Raw genomic sequence first — 21,332 nt, 5'->3', positions numbered from 1 at the left:
TAAACATTCTGTGCTCCTTACACATGAAATTCGACACTTTCTCACTCTTTTGAATACACGGCCACTGTTACGAACCATTTTAAGCAAAAAAAGCTAATAAATTGCCAAATAACAAACTGTAACACGCACCATTCAAAAACAAATCATGTTAATAACCAAAGGAGCAGGCATGTATAATCTTTGTCACAGCCTTCTAAATACTTCTGCTGAACGTTTCGATTGTGTGACCGAAAAATAACACAAAAATATATTTAGTGTCAAGAAGGAGTGGAGCACAGCACAGTTAAAGGAGACGTGGCAAGCGCAGACGGTCGAAGAAAAATTTTTTAAAAATAGTTCTAGGCAGATTTCGATTACGAAACTTTCAGATGTCATTCTTAAAACATCAAAATAATAAATTATGTAATTAAAAAATCTATTTTTTTCAGTATTTTGCCCTACGTCTGCCCTGAAGCCCTGAGATATTACCTTTTGGTTGAACGACGCTCCAGACAGCAAATAGTTGACACGTGCCGAAAATTGGCTACAGCTCAGAAGGTCACGTGAGCTGCTAGTTACGTTAGTGATGGCACACTGGCGGCAAATTTCACCGCTATTCTGCCCGACGCCACCGTGGACAACATTACCCACATTTCACTTCTTCTTTTGACGCCTCTGTGATGGAAGTGCGAACCGCGAAACCCAGCGTTGAAATCACGCGGTTTTCCAATGGGCGGCCGAGAAAACATTCCAGACACATCACCTCTCAAAATCGACACGAAAAGACCTCATGGGGTGATATAAGAAGCCCTGGGGTGTTTATTCCCACACATTTCGCGATCTGAAACGGCAGTTCGCAGTGCGATGAGCAAATGGAAAACATTCTTGACAACCTTTGACACTGCTGATACCCCTGGACGTTTCAGACGTTCTCTAAGGACACTGTGGAAATGCATCCCCACTGAACGTAATCGCAGCCTTTGGACTGCAGCGCGACTGCAAAGTTTAGGGGCCGTTCAGAACGATTCGACGAAATTTGAACGTGACCCAAAGCAGTAATGGGTACATACGCTTTTCAATCCTTCCTATTTTACGCCCCCACATTAACATATGCTTGAATAATATAGCAACAGATCCCTCTTAGACCCCTCCCCACATCTCGGCAAGACCCTCAGTGCTACCCATGCACAACTGGTGAGCATATTACAAATGTACCCGTCAGGAACTTCGGCACCAATTCAGCCTCGCGGCTGCTCTAGCGCCTGGAGGTAGGCAAACCCCACCTAAAGGGTGTCGACAGGGTTGCCTAATCCTCAGGCGCCAAAGTAGCCACCCGTAAGAAAACCGCTTGATTTCAATGCTGGGCGTCGCAGTTTTGACCTGCATCGCAGAGGCGCCACAAGAACGGGTGAAATGTAGCTGAGAGGGGCTGATACAACCTTCCCATCGCGTGACGCGTCCACGGTGGCGTTGAGTAGAACTGCGATGAAATTTGGTGCCAATGCGACACCATTAGCCCACTTCAGAGCTCACATCAACTTCTGAGCTATAGCCGTTTTTTCGCAATTATCTATACCTTGGTGTTGGGAGCATCGTCCAGTGCGACACTGATGTCAGGGGGCCCCACGATTTTGCACCATTATATAGGAAGATTGTAGGCACTTATGAGCCAAATTTAACACTTCTGTGGCGCAATGGGAGGGGGTTACGGAGTTTCGAAAGAGTGATCCTTTAATTGTGTGGCGCAGTGTACTTTCTGGGCTTGTATTATTTTGGCCACCCTTAATAAGGCCGCTAATGATCGCTGAACTTAGAGCCCTAGAACGACAATCATCGTCGTAATCTACACTGAAGCGCCAGCGAAACTGGTACAGACATGCGTATTCAGATACAGAGATATGTAAACAGCCAGAATACGACGTTGCGAGTGGTAACACCTATATAACACAATATGTGCCTGGCGCAATTATTAGATTGGGGTTATCAAGTTTGAACGTGGCGTTATAGTCGGCGCAAGAGCGATGCGGTACAGCATCTCCGAGGTAGCGATGAAGTGGGGATTTTCCAGTACGACCATTTCACGAGTGTACCGTGAATATCAGAAACCCGGTAAAACATCAAATCTCCGACATAAACATTATTGAGCATATTTGGGATGCCTTGCATCGTTCCCCTCGTACTCTTAACGGATTTATGGACAACCCTGCAGGATTCATGGTGGGTTCCCTCCAGCACTACTTCAGACATTAGTCTAGTCCATGCACTTCCTGTTGCGGCACTTCTGCGTGCTCGCGGGGGCCTGCGCGATATTAGGCAGGTGTACCTGTTTCTTTGGCTCTTCACTGTAGTGATTTCCCTAAATCGCTTCAGGCAAATGCCGGGATGGTTCCTTTGAAAGGGCACGGCCGATTTCCTTCCCCATCCTTCCCTCACCCGAGCTAGCGCTCCGTCTCTAATGACCTCGTTGTCGCCGGGACGTTAAACACTAATATCCTCCTCCTCCTCTTCATTGTATATTGATTGGCCTGTGTAAATGACGCCGTTCTTAAGAAATGAGCGGGCCACAGGGAACAGATGATAGCAGTTGTTAGTTATGTCTTCCATGTTGATTAGACATGTTACAGTGCTATTTCTTTCTTGTAAATGATGACCTGTATGTGCCTTCCATACCAGCTCACCTAATCGACTTGAAAATCTCGTTTGAAGCTGTATGGAACAAACTTGCAGACTGACTGTAAGCGTAGCCGTGCGAAAAAATGGTACCAACACTGAAGAATTTTGGGGAAAACTAGAGAGGTCATGTGACACAGTTGGTGATTGTGAGCCATCGGTCAGACTAGGGCGCACCGTTGATGCTATTAGAGAGGGGTAGTCTAGTGGATTGGATCTTCAATAGTGGCAACTATTTATTTACAGCTCGTACAAAATAGATACGTGTTTCAAAGTTTTACTGACTTTCAGAGTAGTCAGCAGCATTTTGTGTATAACCCGTTGCCAGCGATGTGGAAGTCGTAGAATACTCTTAGCAGTGCCAGTTGTGTTGACAGTTCGAGCGGCGTGGTCTATTGCCCGACGAATTTGTGGCAGCTCTGAGGCGAATGCCGTGAACTGTTTCCTTCAGTTTTGAAATCGAGTTGAACTCACGAGGGCTTAGGTCAGGGCAGTGCAGTCGGTGGTATAGCACTTAGCAGCCCCATCAGTCAAACAAATCAGTGACAACCTGCACTGTACGTGCTTGAGCACTGTCCTGCAAAATGATGGTCAAGTCCTGCAGAAAGTGACATCTGTCTCTAAGCTGGTCGTAGGTTGTGTTCCAAAAATGAACAACATTAAAGTTCCAACCCTCGTATGTGCGGCAACGGGTTTCAAACTCTCTCTTCTCTCATCATCATACAAGACGACCATGACACCAAACTATACAAACATCCTTTACTGTCATCTACACTCAACAGATACACATGAGATCCACACACAGCGAAGAAAGGCTCCAACGTGTCAGGAGGATGAAAACCATTTCCAGTCGGGCGGCTGGACAATTAATCCCTTGGGATTCCCTGTCCAACAGTGCCATGGGTCATTCTTTGTTTATGAAAAAAACTGTCTGAGCTATTTTCTAGGAGTCTGAACGTCAATCGGGAAAAACGGAACTGTGATAGGATCAGTTTATTGTCTGCCTGTCTGTCCGACTCTTAAAAACTAGTTTTCTCTGAAACGGGTTGACGTGTCAATTTATGTAACATATTAAGGTCTACAAACCCTTCGAGGTGTAAAAAATTGAAGCTTCTACGTCAATGGAGTCCAAAAATACGGCCATTTATGTTACATACTTTGATCCTCGCAAATTCACTCATCGAAACCTGTAACATGTTTCCCCGTGGCCTTGAATCATGAAATTTAGCAAGAAGCAAGTAAAGGGAAAAAATCGGAAAATTGTTAATTCGCAATTGTATGACAAAAGATTATTTTTTACCGTTTGTTATCCAACTGTCTGTCTGTCTGTCAATCTAAGAGGCCTTTTACTGAGGAACGGGTACATGTATCAAGTTAAAATTTAAATATCTTCAACATTTCGCGGCTCTGTCAGCAACTGTATAAATATTAATTTTAATTTTAATAATCAACAGCCTCAGTTGCACCGTTTACCTAGAATTTACCTACGTTTCAGTCGGGATTACCCAACCTTCTTCAGAATAACAGTAACTACATGGTACACCCTCAGGTTTACGGTTCCTTGCCGGTGTACAAATTTTGAGCTACTAAGTGAGTGCTGCCTAAAGATACGGGTATTTATGTCACACACATATTTTCATACTCGCACACTCACTCACTCACTCATTAAAAGCTATGGGGTGCTTCCCATCGATCTAGAATCATGAAGTTTTCCAAGAAGCAGAGGTACATGGTACAAGTAAAGGAAAAAATCCGTATATTGTTCGTTTGTAATTATATCACAGAAAAAAATTTCTTTTATCGTTTCTTACACCACTTTAGACTTGAAATATACTCGAAAGTCTTGGAATTCCCGGAACCTACATTTTGCCAGTACCAGGCAAATATCGTCGAGATTCTAGAGTCACGGGATGGATGAACTGTCTACACGCATAATGAAGTTTGTATGGAACCCTGAGAGCGCGAATCCTACACGCACTTGGCTACTTTTGTATTTTTATTTCATGAAACAGTTTTCCATGTAATGCACCGTTAATTAATCGGTTGTTGTTATCATCCACGCAGTCATTTCCGAAACCTAACGACACGATAAACAGTGCTCCTTCACCTGTTGTTGTGCGCTGCGTTATTTCTCGGTTATTCCAAGAACATTCCGCTTCCCTCTCTGACGTCAGCTCTCCAGCTCCTCCGTGCTCTTCTTTTTCGCCTCCGATCTGTTGTCGTTCCGAACATCACAGTTGTCTTTAGCGAGTGTTACGCCCTCGTGATGTGTTCAGAGTACGTACAGTTTAGTCAGGAGCATTTTGATCTCGGAACACACCTTCGTCTTATTGTCTACAATAGTGTTTTCTCTTCAAAACACCCTCAGGAATTCTTCTCCATACCCACATTTCAAAAGACTCGATTTTCGTATGATCGAATTCATTTCTTGTCCGTGAATCACGCCGATACAAAAGTACTGGAAATATTGTAAGTCCTTTTTATTTTCATCGGTAGTGAAATAACTTGTTTGATTTAATTACAGCTATTTTTAGCAACGTTTGAAGAAACAGGCACTGGAGGCAATCAGCTGTACTAAATTAACGAAATTTATTCGCGACTGCAGAATCTTTTTATAGGGTGGGACAAATGAAAGTGTCCCGGAGAACAGAGTTCCAGGGTATAAAAAACACAGCAGAGGAAAGGGAATAGAATACTAACCTGACTATAGCAGATGTTGAAAGTGGGCTCCATTCATATCTTGGCACTTCTGCGACCTGGTCGGCAAGTTGCTGAAGGCAGATCGAAGCTGGACTGCTGGAATTGCTGCAGTCTCATCCGAAATGTTCTGCTGCAGCTCTTGAAGACTGTGATGGTTGTTGTGACACACCTTAGATTTGGCGGCTCCCCACATAAAGCAATAGCACATTGACAGATCAGGTGATCTGCGTGTCCAGCTAGGGGCGTGAGAATCCTGCAGGTCTATGTGGAGTATTCGTCCGCGTGATCGACGTGATATGCCGGTCTCTTGTGACAGATGTCGGGTTCATGCCCTCGTGATATGTTCAGAGTACTTCAGCTTAGTCTGGAGCCTTTTGATCTCGAAACACACACCTTCGTCTTATTGTCTGCAATAGCGTTTTCTCTTCAAAAACCTCTTAGGAGTTCTTCCCCAAACCCACATTTCAAAACACTCGATTTCCGTATGATCGAATTCATACGAAAGTTGCTGAAGGCGGATGGAAGCTGGACTGCTGGAACTGCTGCAGTCTCATTCGAAATATTCTGCTGCAGCTCGTGAACGCTATGAGGGCTGTCGTGATACATCCTAGACTTGAGGGCTCCCCGCACCACGTAATCGCACACTGACGAATCAGGAGATGTGGGTGGCCAGCCAGAGCCGCGACAATACTGCAGGTCCAGTTGGAATATTCGTCCGCAGGACAGACGTAATATGCCGGTCGCTTGCGACAGGTGCCGGGTGGATCTGGTAGGACTCCGAAGCATTTTCTGGTGAACTTCTTCTTCTTCTTCTTCAGTAGCTCTACAGCCCTTGGTGAGCCTTGGCTTCTTCAACAATCTTCCTCCGCACTTCTCGGTTATTTGCTGCTCTTTTCCACCCCCGGACTCCCATATTGCTGATATCCATTATTACCTCATCGATCCATCTTCTTCTATGTCTCACTTTTCGCCTGACTGAATGGATCATACCTTTCATCATTTTATTTGGAATTCTATCCTCTGCCATTCTCTCCAAGTGTCCTAGCCATCGTATTCGCTGTGATTTCACAAATTTTACTATGTCCCTGCCTTGTATTAACTCTTGTAATTCAGCATTGTAGCGTATTCTCCAGCCTTCTTCCTCCCTTATTGGCCCATAGATTTTGCGTAGTATTTTCCGCTCAATGCTTCTTAGAGCATTTTTATCCTGTTCTGTCAACGTCCATACCTCTGAGCCGTATGTGATAACTGGGCGGACTAGGCAATTATATATTAGCCATTTCTTGTAACAAGGCTACTTTTGAAAAGCTGCATATTTGCAAAGTAAGCTCTGTTTCCTGCTTGTATTCTTTCCCTTATAGCCTTTCCAATACTGTTATCATTTGTTATTAGGGCTCCCAAGTAGTTAAAAGAGGGCACTCCATTGAAGCATTTCCCATTGATGTTTAGGTTTTTAGGGGTTCTTCTGGCCTCAGATTGTGACATTACCATATATTTTGTTTTGTTTACATTTACCATGAGGCCAATTTTTAAGGCTTCTGTTTCCATTGCCCGGTATGTTTCTAGGAGTGTATTGGTATTTCTTCCTACTATAGCAATGTCATCAGCGTATGCACATATCTGGCTAGTTTTCATAAATATGGTGCCTCTTTTGTTGATTTTATTGCTGCACTATGCAGGGCAATTGAAAAGGACAGTGGAGAGACTATCCCCTTGCTTCACACCTTTATTAAAGTCAAAGCTTTCACTTGTTCTGCTAAGGACCTTTACTTTCGCTCTTGTCTCTGTCATTGTCATTCTAATTAGTCTTATTAATTTAGCACATATACCAACTTCTTTCAGTACTCTGTATAGTTCTTGCCGATTTATGCTATCAAAGTCTTGTTTGAAATCGATGAATAAGAAATGCAGATCTATATCATATTCATAGAACTTTTCCATCATTTTCGTGCCTTATCACAAATATTTGATCAGTTGTTCCTCTGCCAAGTCGAAAGCCACACTGATATTCCCCTAGTATGCCTTCTGCACACTTCCGTATCCTTTCGTTTAATATACTTGTGAAGATCTTATAAGCTGTACTTAGGAGTGTTACACCTCTATAGTTTTCACATGCTGTTCTGTCCCCTTTCTTATAAATGGGGACTATTATTCTAATTTTCCAGTTATCTGGCATAGTTTCTGTTTCCCATATATCTGATATTAATGTGTGCAGTTCCTTTATTACAGCCTCACCACCAGTTTTTATTAATTCAGCAATTATGCTGTCTTCCCCAGGGGCTCGATTGTTTTTTGACTTGTGCACAGCCTGGGAGACCTCTTGTAGTGTTGGTTTTCTTGCCTCATTGGTTTCATTGTCTACTTCCAGCTCCACTCTTCCCTCCTGTGCAGCTGTCTCTTCATCTTCTAGGCTGGTGCTTAGTGTATCTTTGAAATATTCTGCCCATCTTCCCACTATCTGTTCTTCCTCCCTTATCATTTTCCCATCTTTACTGGAACAGGCCATTGTTTTTGGTTGGAATCTATTCTTCATTTTGCCTATGGCATGATAGAACTTTCTTATTTCACTCTGTTCCTTTAGCTCTTTTCTGGTGAACTGCAGCCTCATTATCGGGCGCGCGGGCATGTTTCGGAATGTTTGCTGACGTGTTCAAAACAGATCCTGTCTGACGCCAAGGGCTGCGTGACACTCTTTTCTGGCACTTCGACACCAATAAATTTCTCAGCAAACACCTGACCACACCGTTTATACGGCTTTCGTTCTCACGTAACTTTCCACAACAAGCACCCGCTGCTCCACTGTGAGTATCTTCGTCCACTTTGCACTGCTCCACTGACACCGGTACAGCCCGCACTATGAACCGCTGTGGATCACGTGCCGATGTGATGTGAGTGTCACGGGGTATGGTACGCGCTCGGCCTGGTCACTTTTATTTGCCCCACCCTGTATTAGCTGCATTAGGTATGAAAATATTGTCCATTGCTAACACGTCACTGTCTGTGCCGGACTCGAATCCTCATTGACCGCTTGTCGCGAGCGATGGACTTAACAACTTCGGCCGTCCGAACTCGCTTCCAGGTCGACCCAAAGTTCCATATGTCTTACCGTCTACGAATCTGTCCCTCGCAACTTTAGTTCAATTTCCTGGAAGCATACTCGGATGGTCGAAGTTTTTAAGTCGGCAGCTCGCAACAAGCGGGAAATGCAACTTCACTCCCTGTCTGTCACAAATTTTCATGTGTCACCAATAGGTAATATCTCCATACCTAACGCAGCTAATGTCAGAATTTTTTCGCAATTACGAATAAATTTCATAAATTTAGCACAGCTGCAAGACCGTCACTAATGCCTGTTTGTTCATATGTTTCCAGAATGAGATTTTCGCTCTGCAGCGGAGTGTTGTTAAAAATAAGTACAAGTCTTACGAGGCGAAATTACAAACATAATACTAACTGTTCAATACATTTGTCTCCTTGAAACGCTGTGGCGGGAATCCAAATGAAGTTGCGAGTGATGGCGTCGTAGGCAGTATGACATATGGAAGTTTGGGTTTCTATGAAGGCTTTCACTTCCTGCATTTATGAACGACTTATACGGTCGGATGCCCGACCGTAGTCTATGAATAACGTAAACAGGTCGTGTTGACACTTTCTGGCTTTTTCCACAACCCATATTACGCGTGTTGTTTGGCCAGTGGTACCTCTTCCACTTCTCCACCATGTTTATTACCTTGACAACTCTGTCCAGATACAATGTGGACCACTTTTAAGCGTACACTTCTTGGGATGTGGAAGCAAATCTATTGTTCAGTTTGTAGATTGTATTTTTCACTGTATCCAAAATTTTTGGGCATAATAATGTGATTAATTTAGTTGCCTCATTTCCTGAATTTCCCAGTAGTTCCGTTTACAGAGCATCAATCCCTAGAGCTCTTATTTCCATTTTGTTAGGGCCAATTCGAAAATGTCCTCTGTAATTGTAGTTTCAGTATTGTTTCTTGAGTGATTTTATACCTCTCCATTGGCCTTGTATATGTTGTACACATAATCTTTCCGTCCTCTAACCTCTTTTCTGTCGTTTTCTTCTGTTGACTAACGCATCTCTTGGGGGTATTTATTATCATATTTTCTAACATGTTTTTGAAATTATCTATTACTTCGTGCCGAGCCCTCGGCAGAATTTTTTCATCAGTCTCCAAGCATGGAAATATTTACAGCAGTCTGAGTAGATTTTATCAGCTATCAGATAAAGGTGTGATCTCTGATCACTGATTCCTCCAGCATTAAACGGCTTTCGTTTGATCGTCTACAGGGAAATGAAGCAAACACGATTGCGCGGAGTCGTTCTCTATTTCCCACGCCTTTAAGTTCGGACTTTTTTTTAAACCGGAGTAATGTGTTATCTGCATAGTACGAGGAACCTAGTTCTCTCTCAAAGATAACGACACGACGTAATTCCAAGAAAACGATTTTTTAATCCAAATGTTTAAACTGTTATTATATTCACCCACTGCCAGCCGTATATTGTGGTTTAAATCCGTTTAGTTTGTGGTTTCGCATTAAATGTCACTCAATCCAGTGTTTGGCCTACAACTCGCGGTAGTGAATGGTTGAAGCGGGGTATGTTTGTATCTTTTGAGCAAATTTGTGGAAGTTCTTTGACATCTAATTACGAATGGGATTCGTCCTCAAGAAAACTAACAACAGTGGGGTACTTCAGCGACAGCAAACGATCGACCACAACTTCTTCCAGACTTTTAATCTGGTCCTCTTCGAGATGCGTTGATGGGTTTTCTGGGGATTCCCGTGACCTTCGAACGGAGTCCATTGTGCTGACAGTATCTTGGGAAAATCTGTGTCATATCTTCCTTTACATGAGATGCATAGAGTGTTTCAGAATCACTGAATTAATGATCAGTGATCAGTTCCAAATCTGTTTTCATTAACACGAACTCGGGAAAAGAAGAAAGTGGAAGCCGACTGGCAGAATTTGGCATAAAAGTCAGTTTTTTAATTAGTGTAAACACTTCATTTTAGTCACATGTAAAAATATTATATACTTCGAGTAGAAACCGGTAAGCTTCTAATTGATTATTTGATGGTAAGACGCACAACCCGAGAACAGATTTTCAAACGCAAAAAATTTCCACGGACTGGATGGGAGCTCTGACATTAATTTATAGGTTATGAACTGCAGTGTAAAGTGAAGAAACTGCAGGAAAGGTAGAAAATTAAGGAGGTGGGATCTAAGTAAATACTTTTAAAGAACAAGAGATGGTCGAAAGTTTCAAAGGGAGCATTAAGCAGCGATTGACTGAAGGGAGAAGAGTACAGTAGATGATGAGTGGGGAACTATGAAAGATGAAGTAGTGGTGGCAACAGAGAATCATGTAGGCAAAAATGCAAGTGTGAATCCTTGGACAAGAAAGAAGATATTCAATTTAATTGATGAATAGAGAAACTATAAAAATGTGTAAGTAGGCTGTTTAGGTTTTTATATTGGTAACGCCACATAGCGCTCTGTGTGTAAATCACTGGCTGTGCTGTGTGCAGTCTGTGGCTGGGTGGAATTGTTGGAATAGTCGCTATTGTAGTGTTGGGCAGTTGGCTGTTAACAGCGCGTAGCGTTGCGCAGGAGGTGAGCCGCCAGCAGTGGTGGATGTGGGGAGAGAGATGGCGGAGTTTTGAGAGCGGATGATCTGGACGTGTGTCCATCAGAGACAGTAAATTTGAAAGACTGGATGTCATGAACTGATTTTTATATATATATATATATATATATGTATATATATATATATATATATAAATGGATAGTTAAAGTTAGATATAGTGGGAATTAGTGAAGTTCGGTGGCAGGAGGAACAAGACTTTTGGTCAGGTGAATACAGGGTTATAAATACAAAATCAAATAGGAGTAATGCAGGAGTAGGTTTAATCATGAATAAAAAAAAATAGGAGTGCGGGTAAGCTACTACAAACAGCATAGTGAACGCATTATAGTGGCCACGATAGACACGAAGCCCATGCCTACTACAGTAGTACAAGTTTACATGCCAACTAGCTCTGCAGATGACGAAGAAATTGAAGAAATGTATGATGAAATAAAAGAAATTATCCAGGTAGTGAAGGGAGCCGAAAATTTAATAGTCATGGGTGACTGGAATTCGACAGTAGGAAAAGGGAGAGAAAGAAACGTAGTAGGTGAATATGGCTTGGGGCTAAGATATGAAAGGGGAAGCCGTCTGGTAGAATTTTGCACAGAGCATAACTTGTGTCTTTGTATTCTATATATGTCAGCTGAAATTTCTCTTCTATATCTAACACGTGTCTCTCTTCGTGTTCTATTTGTGCTTGTTCTGGTGGCTGTCTTAAGATTTCGTTTTCCTCTGATTGTTTAATTGATGCGTGTTGGTCTTTGTTTGTTTGCTCTGGATGTTTGAGTCCATTACTGTGTTTTCTTCCTCTTCTGATTGCACATTATTTTGTTCCAGTATTTGTTGTACTTGTTGTTTGATGTTTTCTAATTCTGACTGGGGTATCCTGTTATTTTTGATTATTACACGGATCTGATCAGCTAGTCGTTGTTCTGTTAAAAATTTTAATTCCGGGTATCTGGTAATAAATGTTGTGTATACTTGTGATCTGTATCCAGTTGTGTTGGTTCCTAGGTTTGTTGCTTGGTAATAACAGAACATGAGGTGTCGATTAACTTCATCTGACCATCTCATCCTCTGTCTTTGTTTTCCTTCTAGGGTGGTTGCAGGAAGCATATCCTGCAAAACACCTCTATTCGGATTTAAATCCTTTTCCAGTTGGCTAGCAGTGTCGTTACCATTGTGGGCGGGCATAGGGTTCAAGCGTCGTCCCCGACCATGACGGCTCTTGTCCGAGGCTTCTTTAGTTCTGTCCTGAACCAAGTAATCACACTAAAAGGGGGGTTAGCCCTATTAGTGGTTTGTTCTTTTCGTCGCCTTTTACGACTGGCAGAACATACCGGAGGCCTATTCTTCTCCCGGGCCTCCACGGGGATTATTATTATTATTATTATTATTAGTGGCAGCAGGTGCTGGGGTACAAGTACTGCCAGTATTAACTCTACTAGTTCATAGCATTTTTTACTCACACTGCCCGTTCTGACACTCAGATCATTTTAATACTATTTGTCATATTAAAATTGGTATTTCTTACGTAACTATGATGTAAAATAGGTATCGTATGTGTTAAACCGTGGCCCAACGCAAGACAGGCTCCCATGGTCCTAATCAGATCAGGTTGAATAATTAAGAAGGTAATTTGTTATTGAGGCGGTATTAACGAATGTAAAATTAGAGAGATTCGAGCGTGCACGGAGGCTTTCCGGCAGTCGTTCTTCCCGCGAATCATACACGACTGGAACAGAAAAGGGAGGTAATGACAGTGGCACGTAAAGTGCCCTCCGCCACACACCGTTGGGTGGCTTGCGGAGTATAAATGTAGATGTAGATGTAGAATCATAGCTAACACTTGGTTCAAGAATCATGAAAGAAGGTTGTATACATGGAAGAATCGTGCAGACACTAAAATGTATCAGATATATTATATAATGGTAAGACAGAGATTTAGGAACCAGGTTCTAAATTGTAGGACATTTCCAGGAGCAGATATGGACTCTGACCACAATCTATTGGATATGAACTGGATATTAAAACTGAAGAAATTGCAAAAAGGTGGGAATTTAAGGAGATGGGACCTGGATAAACTGGCTAAACCAGAGGTTGTACAGAGTTTCAGGGACAGCATAAGGGAACAATTAACAGGAATGGGGGAAAGAAATACAGTAGAAGAAGAATGGGTAGCTCTGAGGGATGAAGTAGTGGAGGCAGCAGAGGATCAAGTAGGTAAAAAGACGAGGGCTAGTAGAAATCCTTGGGTAACAGAAGATATATTGAATTTAATTGATGAAAGGAGAAAATATGAAAATAAAGTAAATGAAGCAGGAAAAAAGGAATACAAACGTCTCAAAAATGAGATCGACAGGAAGTGCAAAATGACTAAGCAGGCATGGCTAGAGGACCAATGTAAGGATGTAGAGGCTTATCTCACTAGGGGTAAGGTAGATACAGCCTACAGGAAAATTAAAGAGACCTTTGGAGAAGAGAGAGCCACTTGTATGAATATCAAGAGCTCAGATGGAAACCCAGTTCTAAGCAAAGAGGGGATGAGGAAAGGTGGAAGGAGTATATAGAGGGTCTATACAAGGGCGATGTACTTCAGGACAATATTATGGAAATGGAAGAGGATGTAGATGAAGATGAATTGGGAGATACGAAACTGCGTGAAGAGTTTGACAGAGCACTGAAAGACCTGAGTCGAAACAAGGCCCCGGGAGTAGACAATATTCCATTAGAACTACTGACAGCCTTGGGAGAGCCAGTCCTGACAAAACTCTACCATCTGGTGAGCAAGATGTATGAGGCAGGCGAAATTCCCTCAGACGTCAAGAAGAATATAATAATTCCAATCGCAAAGAAAGCAGGTGTTGACGGATGTGAATATTACCGAACTATCAGTTTAATAATCCACAGCTGCAAAATACTAACGCGAATTATTTACAGACGAATGGAAAAACTGGTAGAAGCCGACCTCGGGGAAGATCAGTTTGGATTCCGTAGAAATGTTGGAACACGTGAGGCCATACTGACCTTACGACTTATCTTAGAAGAAAGATTAAGGAAAGTCAAACCTACGTTTCTAGCATTTGTAGACTTAGAGAAAGCTTTTGACAATGTTGAATACTTTGTTTCAAATTCTAAAGGTGGCAGGAGTAAAATACAGGGAGCGAAAGGCTATTTACAATTTGTACAGAAACCAGATGCCAGTTATAAGAGTCGAGGGGTATGAAAGGGAAGCAGTGGTTGGGAAGGGAGTGAGACAGGGTTGTAGCCTCTCTCCTATGTTATTCAATCTGTATATTGAGCAAGCAGTAAAGGAAACAAAAGAAAAATTCGGAGTAGGTATTAAAATCCAGGGAGAAGAAATAAAAACTTTGAGGTTCGCCTATGACATTGTAATTCTGTCAGAGACAGCAAAGGACTTGGAAGAACAGTTGAACGGAATGGACAGTGTCTTGAAAGGAGGATATAAGATGAACATCAACAAAAGAAAAACGAGGATAATGGAATGTAGTCGAATTAAGTCGGGTGATGGTGCGGGAATTACATTAGGAAATGAGACGCTTAAAGTAGTAAAGGAGTTTTGCTATTTGGGGAGCAAAATAACTGATGATGGTCGAAGTAGAGAGGATATAAACTGCAGGCTGGCAATGGCAAGGAAAGCGTTTTTGAAGAAGAGAAATTTGTTAACATCGAGTATAGATTTAAGTGTCAGGAAGTCGTTTTTGAAAGTATTTGTATGGAGTGTAGCCATCTATGGAAGTGAAACATGGACAATAAATAGTTTGGACAGGAAGAGAATAGAAGCTTTCGAATTGTAGTGCTACAGAAGAATGCTGAAGATTAGGTGGGTAGATCACGTAACTAATGAGGAGGTGTTGAACAGGATTGGGGAGAAGAGAAGTTTGTGGCACAACTTGACTAGAAGAAGGGATCGGTTGGTAGGACATGTCCTGAGGCATCAAGGGATCACAAATTTAGCATTGGAGGGCAGCGTGGAGGGTAAAAATCGTAGAGGGAGACCAAGAGACGAATACACTAAACAGATTCAGAAGGATGTAGGTCGCAGTAGGTACTGGGAGATGAAGGAGCTTGCGCAGGATAAATTAGCATGGAGAGCTGCATCAAACCAGTCTCATGACTGAAGACCACAACAACAACAACAACAAGAAATGTAACTGACAGAAAGCGAAAAGTGGCAAAGCAAAAATGGCCCGAGGACAAATACAAAACTGTAAATGCATGTATAACTATGGTTCTTGAACTGATTGTTCAAAACAGTTTCCTGAGAAAGCATTCAGCATGATTCCGGACGTTTTATCCTTTAATAATGTCTTTAGTTTGGTGTGTCGGTGTGGCAGTGATGTAAAAGTTGTGAATACTGCTCTGACTTAACTCAGTGAACGATGACAGTCTTTAGTTCATGACAAACATTGCGGTACGCAGTGACGATTGCAGTAACGTGATGATTCTTGCTGATGACTCTTTGATGACTGTAACTGGCCGAGCGGAGCGGTGCGGTCACTTAAATTGTAGTCGACGGATGAATGTAGAACTTGCGCTCCACACCGCCGGAAAGAGAATTAGTGTACCTGGAAAGACGACCGTAGATTCCGATCCGATGACTGTGTATGCCACCTGAGGGTTGTAGATGTACTGATAATTGTTTCAGCGTCGTCCGACAACAGATATCGTAGTGTCATAGCTCCCAGAGCGCCATCTGTGTCTACCCTTTAATAGGAAATGCTCACAGCCAGAAGATGAAGTGTCGTGCAAACGTGTGAAGCAAGCAGGCAACTGTGCCCCGAAGACCGACTCGTGCTTCCTAAGCCGACTGAGCAAGTTTGAAAGGGGTCAAATTGTGAGCTTGCGAGTGACGGGATGGCAGATCGTATAGTGGCCACATCACAGATAAGACTACTTGTGAACCTAAAGCGAAAAGTTGCAAAGCAGAAATAGCCCGAGGACAAATAGGAAACTATAAATGCATGCATAACTATGGCTCTTGAACTAATTGTACAAAACATTTTTTTTTCTGAAAAAGCATTGTAGGGAAGCAGCCTACTCACGCCTTATAAAATTCACATCAGTCTTTCCATTGTGTGCCAGCCAGTCCGCTGTAACTAGCTCTGACGTCATAAATATTGCACAATACTTTAAAATGAAGTAAATAACCTGAAACGTTTCTAGCATGTCAGGAGTAATACAAAATCAATATGTGTTGGACATCAGTTCAATAACTTTAACCATTTTCGAAATTTGGACGTTTTTATGTAAAAATCATTGGCGCAACAGAAAAGAGCTAGAAACTTAAAAATTTATATTTAGATTCCTTTTGCATAATAGTTTAGTAGAAACAGTATTCTGGATCTCACAAATTAAAATTGTAGTTGAAATTCATGGTTTTCTGGTTTTTGTCTTAGAAATTAAGGAAGCAAGCTAGATTAAGTAGGCGAATAAATAAAGCTACGATGTTTAAATTTAAGTAGAAGGGAGATCCTCTGTAATCATAAGAATGTGAGAAGTTTCAACAGAATAACTATAAAACTATAGCTATAGCGTATCTCCAAAGAGCAAGTTCAGAGCTCGTCTACTGTGTGTAGTGTAATTAAATTAATTCTCTCGCCCAAAATATTTGACTTAGCCACGTCAGACTTTTATTATGATTACTTACTTGTGTGCTGATTGCACAATTAAATTGAAAGCTTCATTGGCCATCAGCAAAGGAAGCAATGATTTATTCGATAACTTAAGGTGGTGCATTACTAGCCCAGCGGCTAGTCAGGAGAGCAGATTTGATCAGGCGTTCCCTTAGCCGTCCGCATTGCGGCTTTATATGTAAGAACGCTGCGCGAGAAAGAGGAAGGCCCCAGTTCTCTCCAGACGCTGATTAGTGCACCACCTGTGCCGGGAGTCGCGTCGAGTCGGTATCGTTGATATAAACAGCCTCGGATGCAGTAATAAGTTACTCGGGATACGCGTAACCATGAAATCGTTTTCGATTGAAGTGTTAATTTTGGGATGACGTTAATGATCTATATTTAGTTTGCGTATGTCGTATTTTCACGTGCCGCCGCAGGACACACATTCTACCATTATTAGAGCGGCGTTTGATGAACATTATCATCAAATTATGGCGAGCATTCACTTAAACATCAGCGCATTAGACTCTGAACTGCTCTGGTAGTTCGATTGTGTGGATTCTTTTTGGTCTGTGACTTTCAGAATATAGTGAACATTTTAGAGAGAATGGTTTTTGATTATGAATCCCAGACAATCTCCTAATTCCTCGGAGCTATAAGCTGTAGCTATAAATGTATTTCTCAGATGAAGTGGGCACTAGGAATTCTAATTACAGGCTTCACGTATTGCTAATCACTTTCTGGTTGTCAATATTGTAGTTAGAGAGCCAGTGTTGAGAACGCAAAACGACAGCATTAAATAAATAATAGGAACATTAACAATTATACCACCCGTCGCCCCACAGCATTCTGCACAATTTCGGACGTTTTATCCTTTAAACATGTATTTTTGTAAACACATCAAGTATAGATTGAAGTCATCACCAAGTGTGATTGTATGAATGGGGTACTTATTTGATATAAGGCTCAAGTTTTCTTTGAACTGTATCATCTGAGTCAGGGGGTCAGTAAAAAGAAACAATTACGAATTTATTCCTGTTCTCAAGTATAGTCACTACCCATACTAACTCACAGGAACTATCTACTTCACTGTCACTACAAGGTAAGCTATTTCTGACACCAATAAACACTCCACCACCAGTTTTATTTAATCTACCATTTCTGAACACGGTTAGGTCCTTTGTAAAATTTTTCGTTGAACTTACTTCCGACTTTAGCCAGTTTTCTGTTTCTGTAACTATGTGAGCTTCAGTGCTTTCTTTTAGCACTTGAAGCTCTGCTTCTATTCCAACACAGCTACGACAATTTACAACTACAATACCGACTGTTACTATGTCTATCTTCTTGTGTTTGCCCTGCACCCTTTTAGACTGACACCCTTCCTGTAGTTTCCCGAGACCCACTAACCCAAAAAACAACCGCCCAGTCCACATCACACAGCCACCACTTACACGTGTAGCCGTTTCCTGTGTGTACTGGACCCCTGACCTATTAAGGAGAACCCGGAAACCCACCACCCGATGGCGCAAGTCGGGGAGTCTGCAGCGCCGCAGAACCCTGATCCGAAGCATCGGCTCGCCTCTGTACCAACCGACCACAAACTCGAAATTTGGTAGAAAATCCGAAGAAATTCTGGTCGTATGTAAAGTACACAAGAGGCAAGACACAGTCAATACCTCCGCTGCGCAGTGCCGATGGTACTGTTACCGACGACTGTGCCGCTAAAGCGGAGCTATTGAACGCAGTTTTCCGAAATTCCTTCACCAGGGAAGACGAATGGAATATTCCAGAATTTGAAACACGAACAGCTGCTAGCATGAGTTTCTTACAAGTAGATCCCTTAGGGGTTGCGAAGCAACTCAGATCGCTTGATACGGGCAAGTCTTCAGGTCCAGATTGTATACCGATTAGGTTCCTTTCAGATTAAACTGATACAACAGCTCCCTACTTAGCAATCATATACAACCGCTCGCTCACCGATAGATCTGTACCTACAGATTGGAAAATTGCGCAAGTCGCACCAGTGTTTAAGAAGGGTAGTAGGAGTAATCCATCGAACTACAGATCTATATCATTAACGTCGGTTTGCAGTAGGTTGGTTGGTTGGTTTTGGGGAAGGAGACCAGACAGCGTGGTCATCGGTCTCATCGGATTAGGGAAGGATTGGGAAGGAAGTCGGCCGTGCCCTTTCAGAGGAACCATCCCGGCATTTGCCTGGAGCGATTTAGGGAAATCACGGAAAACCTAAATCAGGATGGCCGGACGCGGGATTGAACCGTCGTCCTCCCGAATGCGAGTCCAGTGTCTAACCACTGCGCCACCCCGCTCGGTTTTGCAGTAGGGTTTTGGAGCATATACTGTATTCAAACATTATGAAGCACCAAGAAGGGAACGATCCATTTATACGTAATCAGTATGGTTTCAGAAAACATCGTTCTTGTGCAACGCAGCTAGCTCTTTATTCGCACGAAGTAATGGCCGCTATCGACAGGGGATCTCAAGTTGATTCCGTATTTCTAGATTTCCGGAAAGCTTTTGACACCGTTCCTCACAAGCGACTTCCAATCAAGCTGCGGGCCTATGGGGTATCGTCTCAGTTGTGCGACTGGATTCGTGATTTCCTGTCAGGAAGGTCGCAGTTCGTAGTAATAGACGGTAAATCATCGAGTAAAACTGAAGTGATATCAGGTGTTCCCCAGGGAAGCGTCCTGGGACCTCTGCTGTTCCTGACCTGGGTGACAATCTGAGCATTTCTCTTAGGTTGTTCGCAGATGATGCTGTAATTTACCGTCTAGTAAGGTCATCCGAAGACCAGTATCAGTTGCAAAGCGATTTAGAAGATTGCTGTATGGTGTGGGAGGTGGCAGTTGACGCTAAATAACGAAAAGTGTGAGGTGATCCACATGAGGTCCAAAAGAAATCCGTTGTAATTCGATTACTCGATAAATAGTACAATTCTCAAGGCTGTCAATTCAACTAAGTACTTGGGTGTTAAAATTACGAACAATTTCAGCTGGAAAGACCACATAGATAATATTGTGGGGAAGGCGAGCCAAAGGTTGCGTTTCATTGGCAGGACACTTAGAAGATGCAACAAGTCCACTAAAGAGACAGCTTACACTACACTCGTTCGTCCTCTGTTAGAATATTGCTGCGCGGTGTGGGATCCCTTACCAGGTGGGATTGACGGAGGACATCGAAAGGGTGCAAAAAGAGGGCAGCTCGTTTTGTATTACTACGTAATAGGGGAGAGAGTGTGGCAGATATGATACGCGAGTTGGGATGGAAGTCATTAAAGCAAATACGTTTTTCGTCGCGGCGAGATCTATTTACGAAATTTCAGTCACCAACTTTCACTTCCGAATGCGAAAATATTTCGTTGAGCCCAACCTACATAGGTAGGAATGATCATCAAAATAAAATAAGAGAAATCAGAGCTCGAACAGAAAGTTTTAGGTGTTCGTTTATCCCGCGCGCTGTTCGGGAGTGGAATGGTAGAGTGATAGTGTGATTGTGGTTCGATGAACCCTCTGCCAAGCACTTAAAGGTGAACTGCAGAGTAGTCATGTAGATGTAGATGTAGACAATCGTTCCGTCAACGATGCTACAGATGCTGAGCTCCGCTTCCATGTCTTGATGCGTATTAGCACATCGTTTGTGCCATGCACTAAATAGTAAAAAAATCTCACGGAGCAGTTGGAATGAGGTTGTATTGTTGTGTTGTGTGCCTGCAGGAGCCTACGACTTGGTCCCGTCCGGGTCGACGGTCGTGGCGAGTGGCGGAGGGTTGTACCTGCGCTATGTGGACGTGTTCCCCAACCTGACGGAGTGTGCCGTCGAAGCGCCGGGCATTGGGAAGGCGGTGCTCACCGGCAACAGGACCACGTGGCCGCTCTACTTCGGCACGGGCTACGAAAATGGTACGAGGGAGCAGAATGTAGAGGATAGTGCACGGCATAGTTACAATAGCCAGTTAAGAGACTGATAAATTAATGATACAGAACTAGCTGCAACTTTTACATGGCAGGCAAACACGGTAATATGTTCTTGACACTTTGCAGGCAGCTGTGCTGCTATTATGCTGAACATGACTGCCAACAATGCGGGGCTTTGGAAGCTACAAGCAACCTTCCAGGAGAATGACACGAAAAAGGTTGAGATTCAAGGCGTCAACGTAACTGTCAGTGGTGAGTGCTCACATCACGGTGTGTCCAACCTGATCTCTTATTGGCACAACACTGAAGTAATCAAAATAAGAATAGTGTTTAGCGAACTCTACAAATTGATTATTCACTCCCTTGATAAATAATAGGAGATAAAAATTAGGAGGTTACTGAACTGAAATCTGAATATCTATGACCTCGCTTCCTAATGTTCGTTATCCATTACTTGCTGTTCACGTTGTTGGTAACGTTTGTCTCAAGTGTTGATATTCCTTCAGAATGGTTCATATGGCTCTAAGCACTATGGGACTTAACATCTGAGGTCATCAGTCCCCTAGACTTAGAACTACTTAAACTTAACTAAGCTAAGGACATCACACACATCCATGCCCGAGGCAGAATTGGAACCTGCGACCGTAGCAGCAGCGCGGTTCCGGACTGAAGCGCCTAGAACCGGTCCGCCACAGCGGCCGTGTTCAAACGCGTTTTTCTCGAATAACTTGAAAATCGTGGCCTCCAGCGAAAAC

At 42.8% G+C, this 21,332-nt stretch overlaps 1 protein-coding gene across 1 annotated transcript in view; it reads left to right on the top strand.

Annotated features, from left to right (window-relative positions):
* The window catches only part of LOC126177126 (uncharacterized), a 225,063-nt gene that overhangs the window by 95,412 nt on the left and 108,319 nt on the right, over positions 1-21,332 (top strand). The window contains exons 2-3 of the mRNA XM_049924395.1: positions 20,377-20,562; positions 20,704-20,829. Coding sequence (XP_049780352.1) covers positions 20,377-20,562; positions 20,704-20,829 — 312 coding nt within the window. The remainder of the gene's footprint in view (positions 1-20,376; positions 20,563-20,703; positions 20,830-21,332) is intronic.

This window comes from Schistocerca cancellata, chromosome 3, assembly GCF_023864275.1.
Source record: "Schistocerca cancellata isolate TAMUIC-IGC-003103 chromosome 3, iqSchCanc2.1, whole genome shotgun sequence".
NCBI classification, from domain to species: domain Eukaryota; kingdom Metazoa; phylum Arthropoda; class Insecta; order Orthoptera; family Acrididae; genus Schistocerca; species Schistocerca cancellata.
Note: the sequence above shows the minus strand (reverse complement) of the source record. Positions and strands in the feature narration are given on the sequence as shown.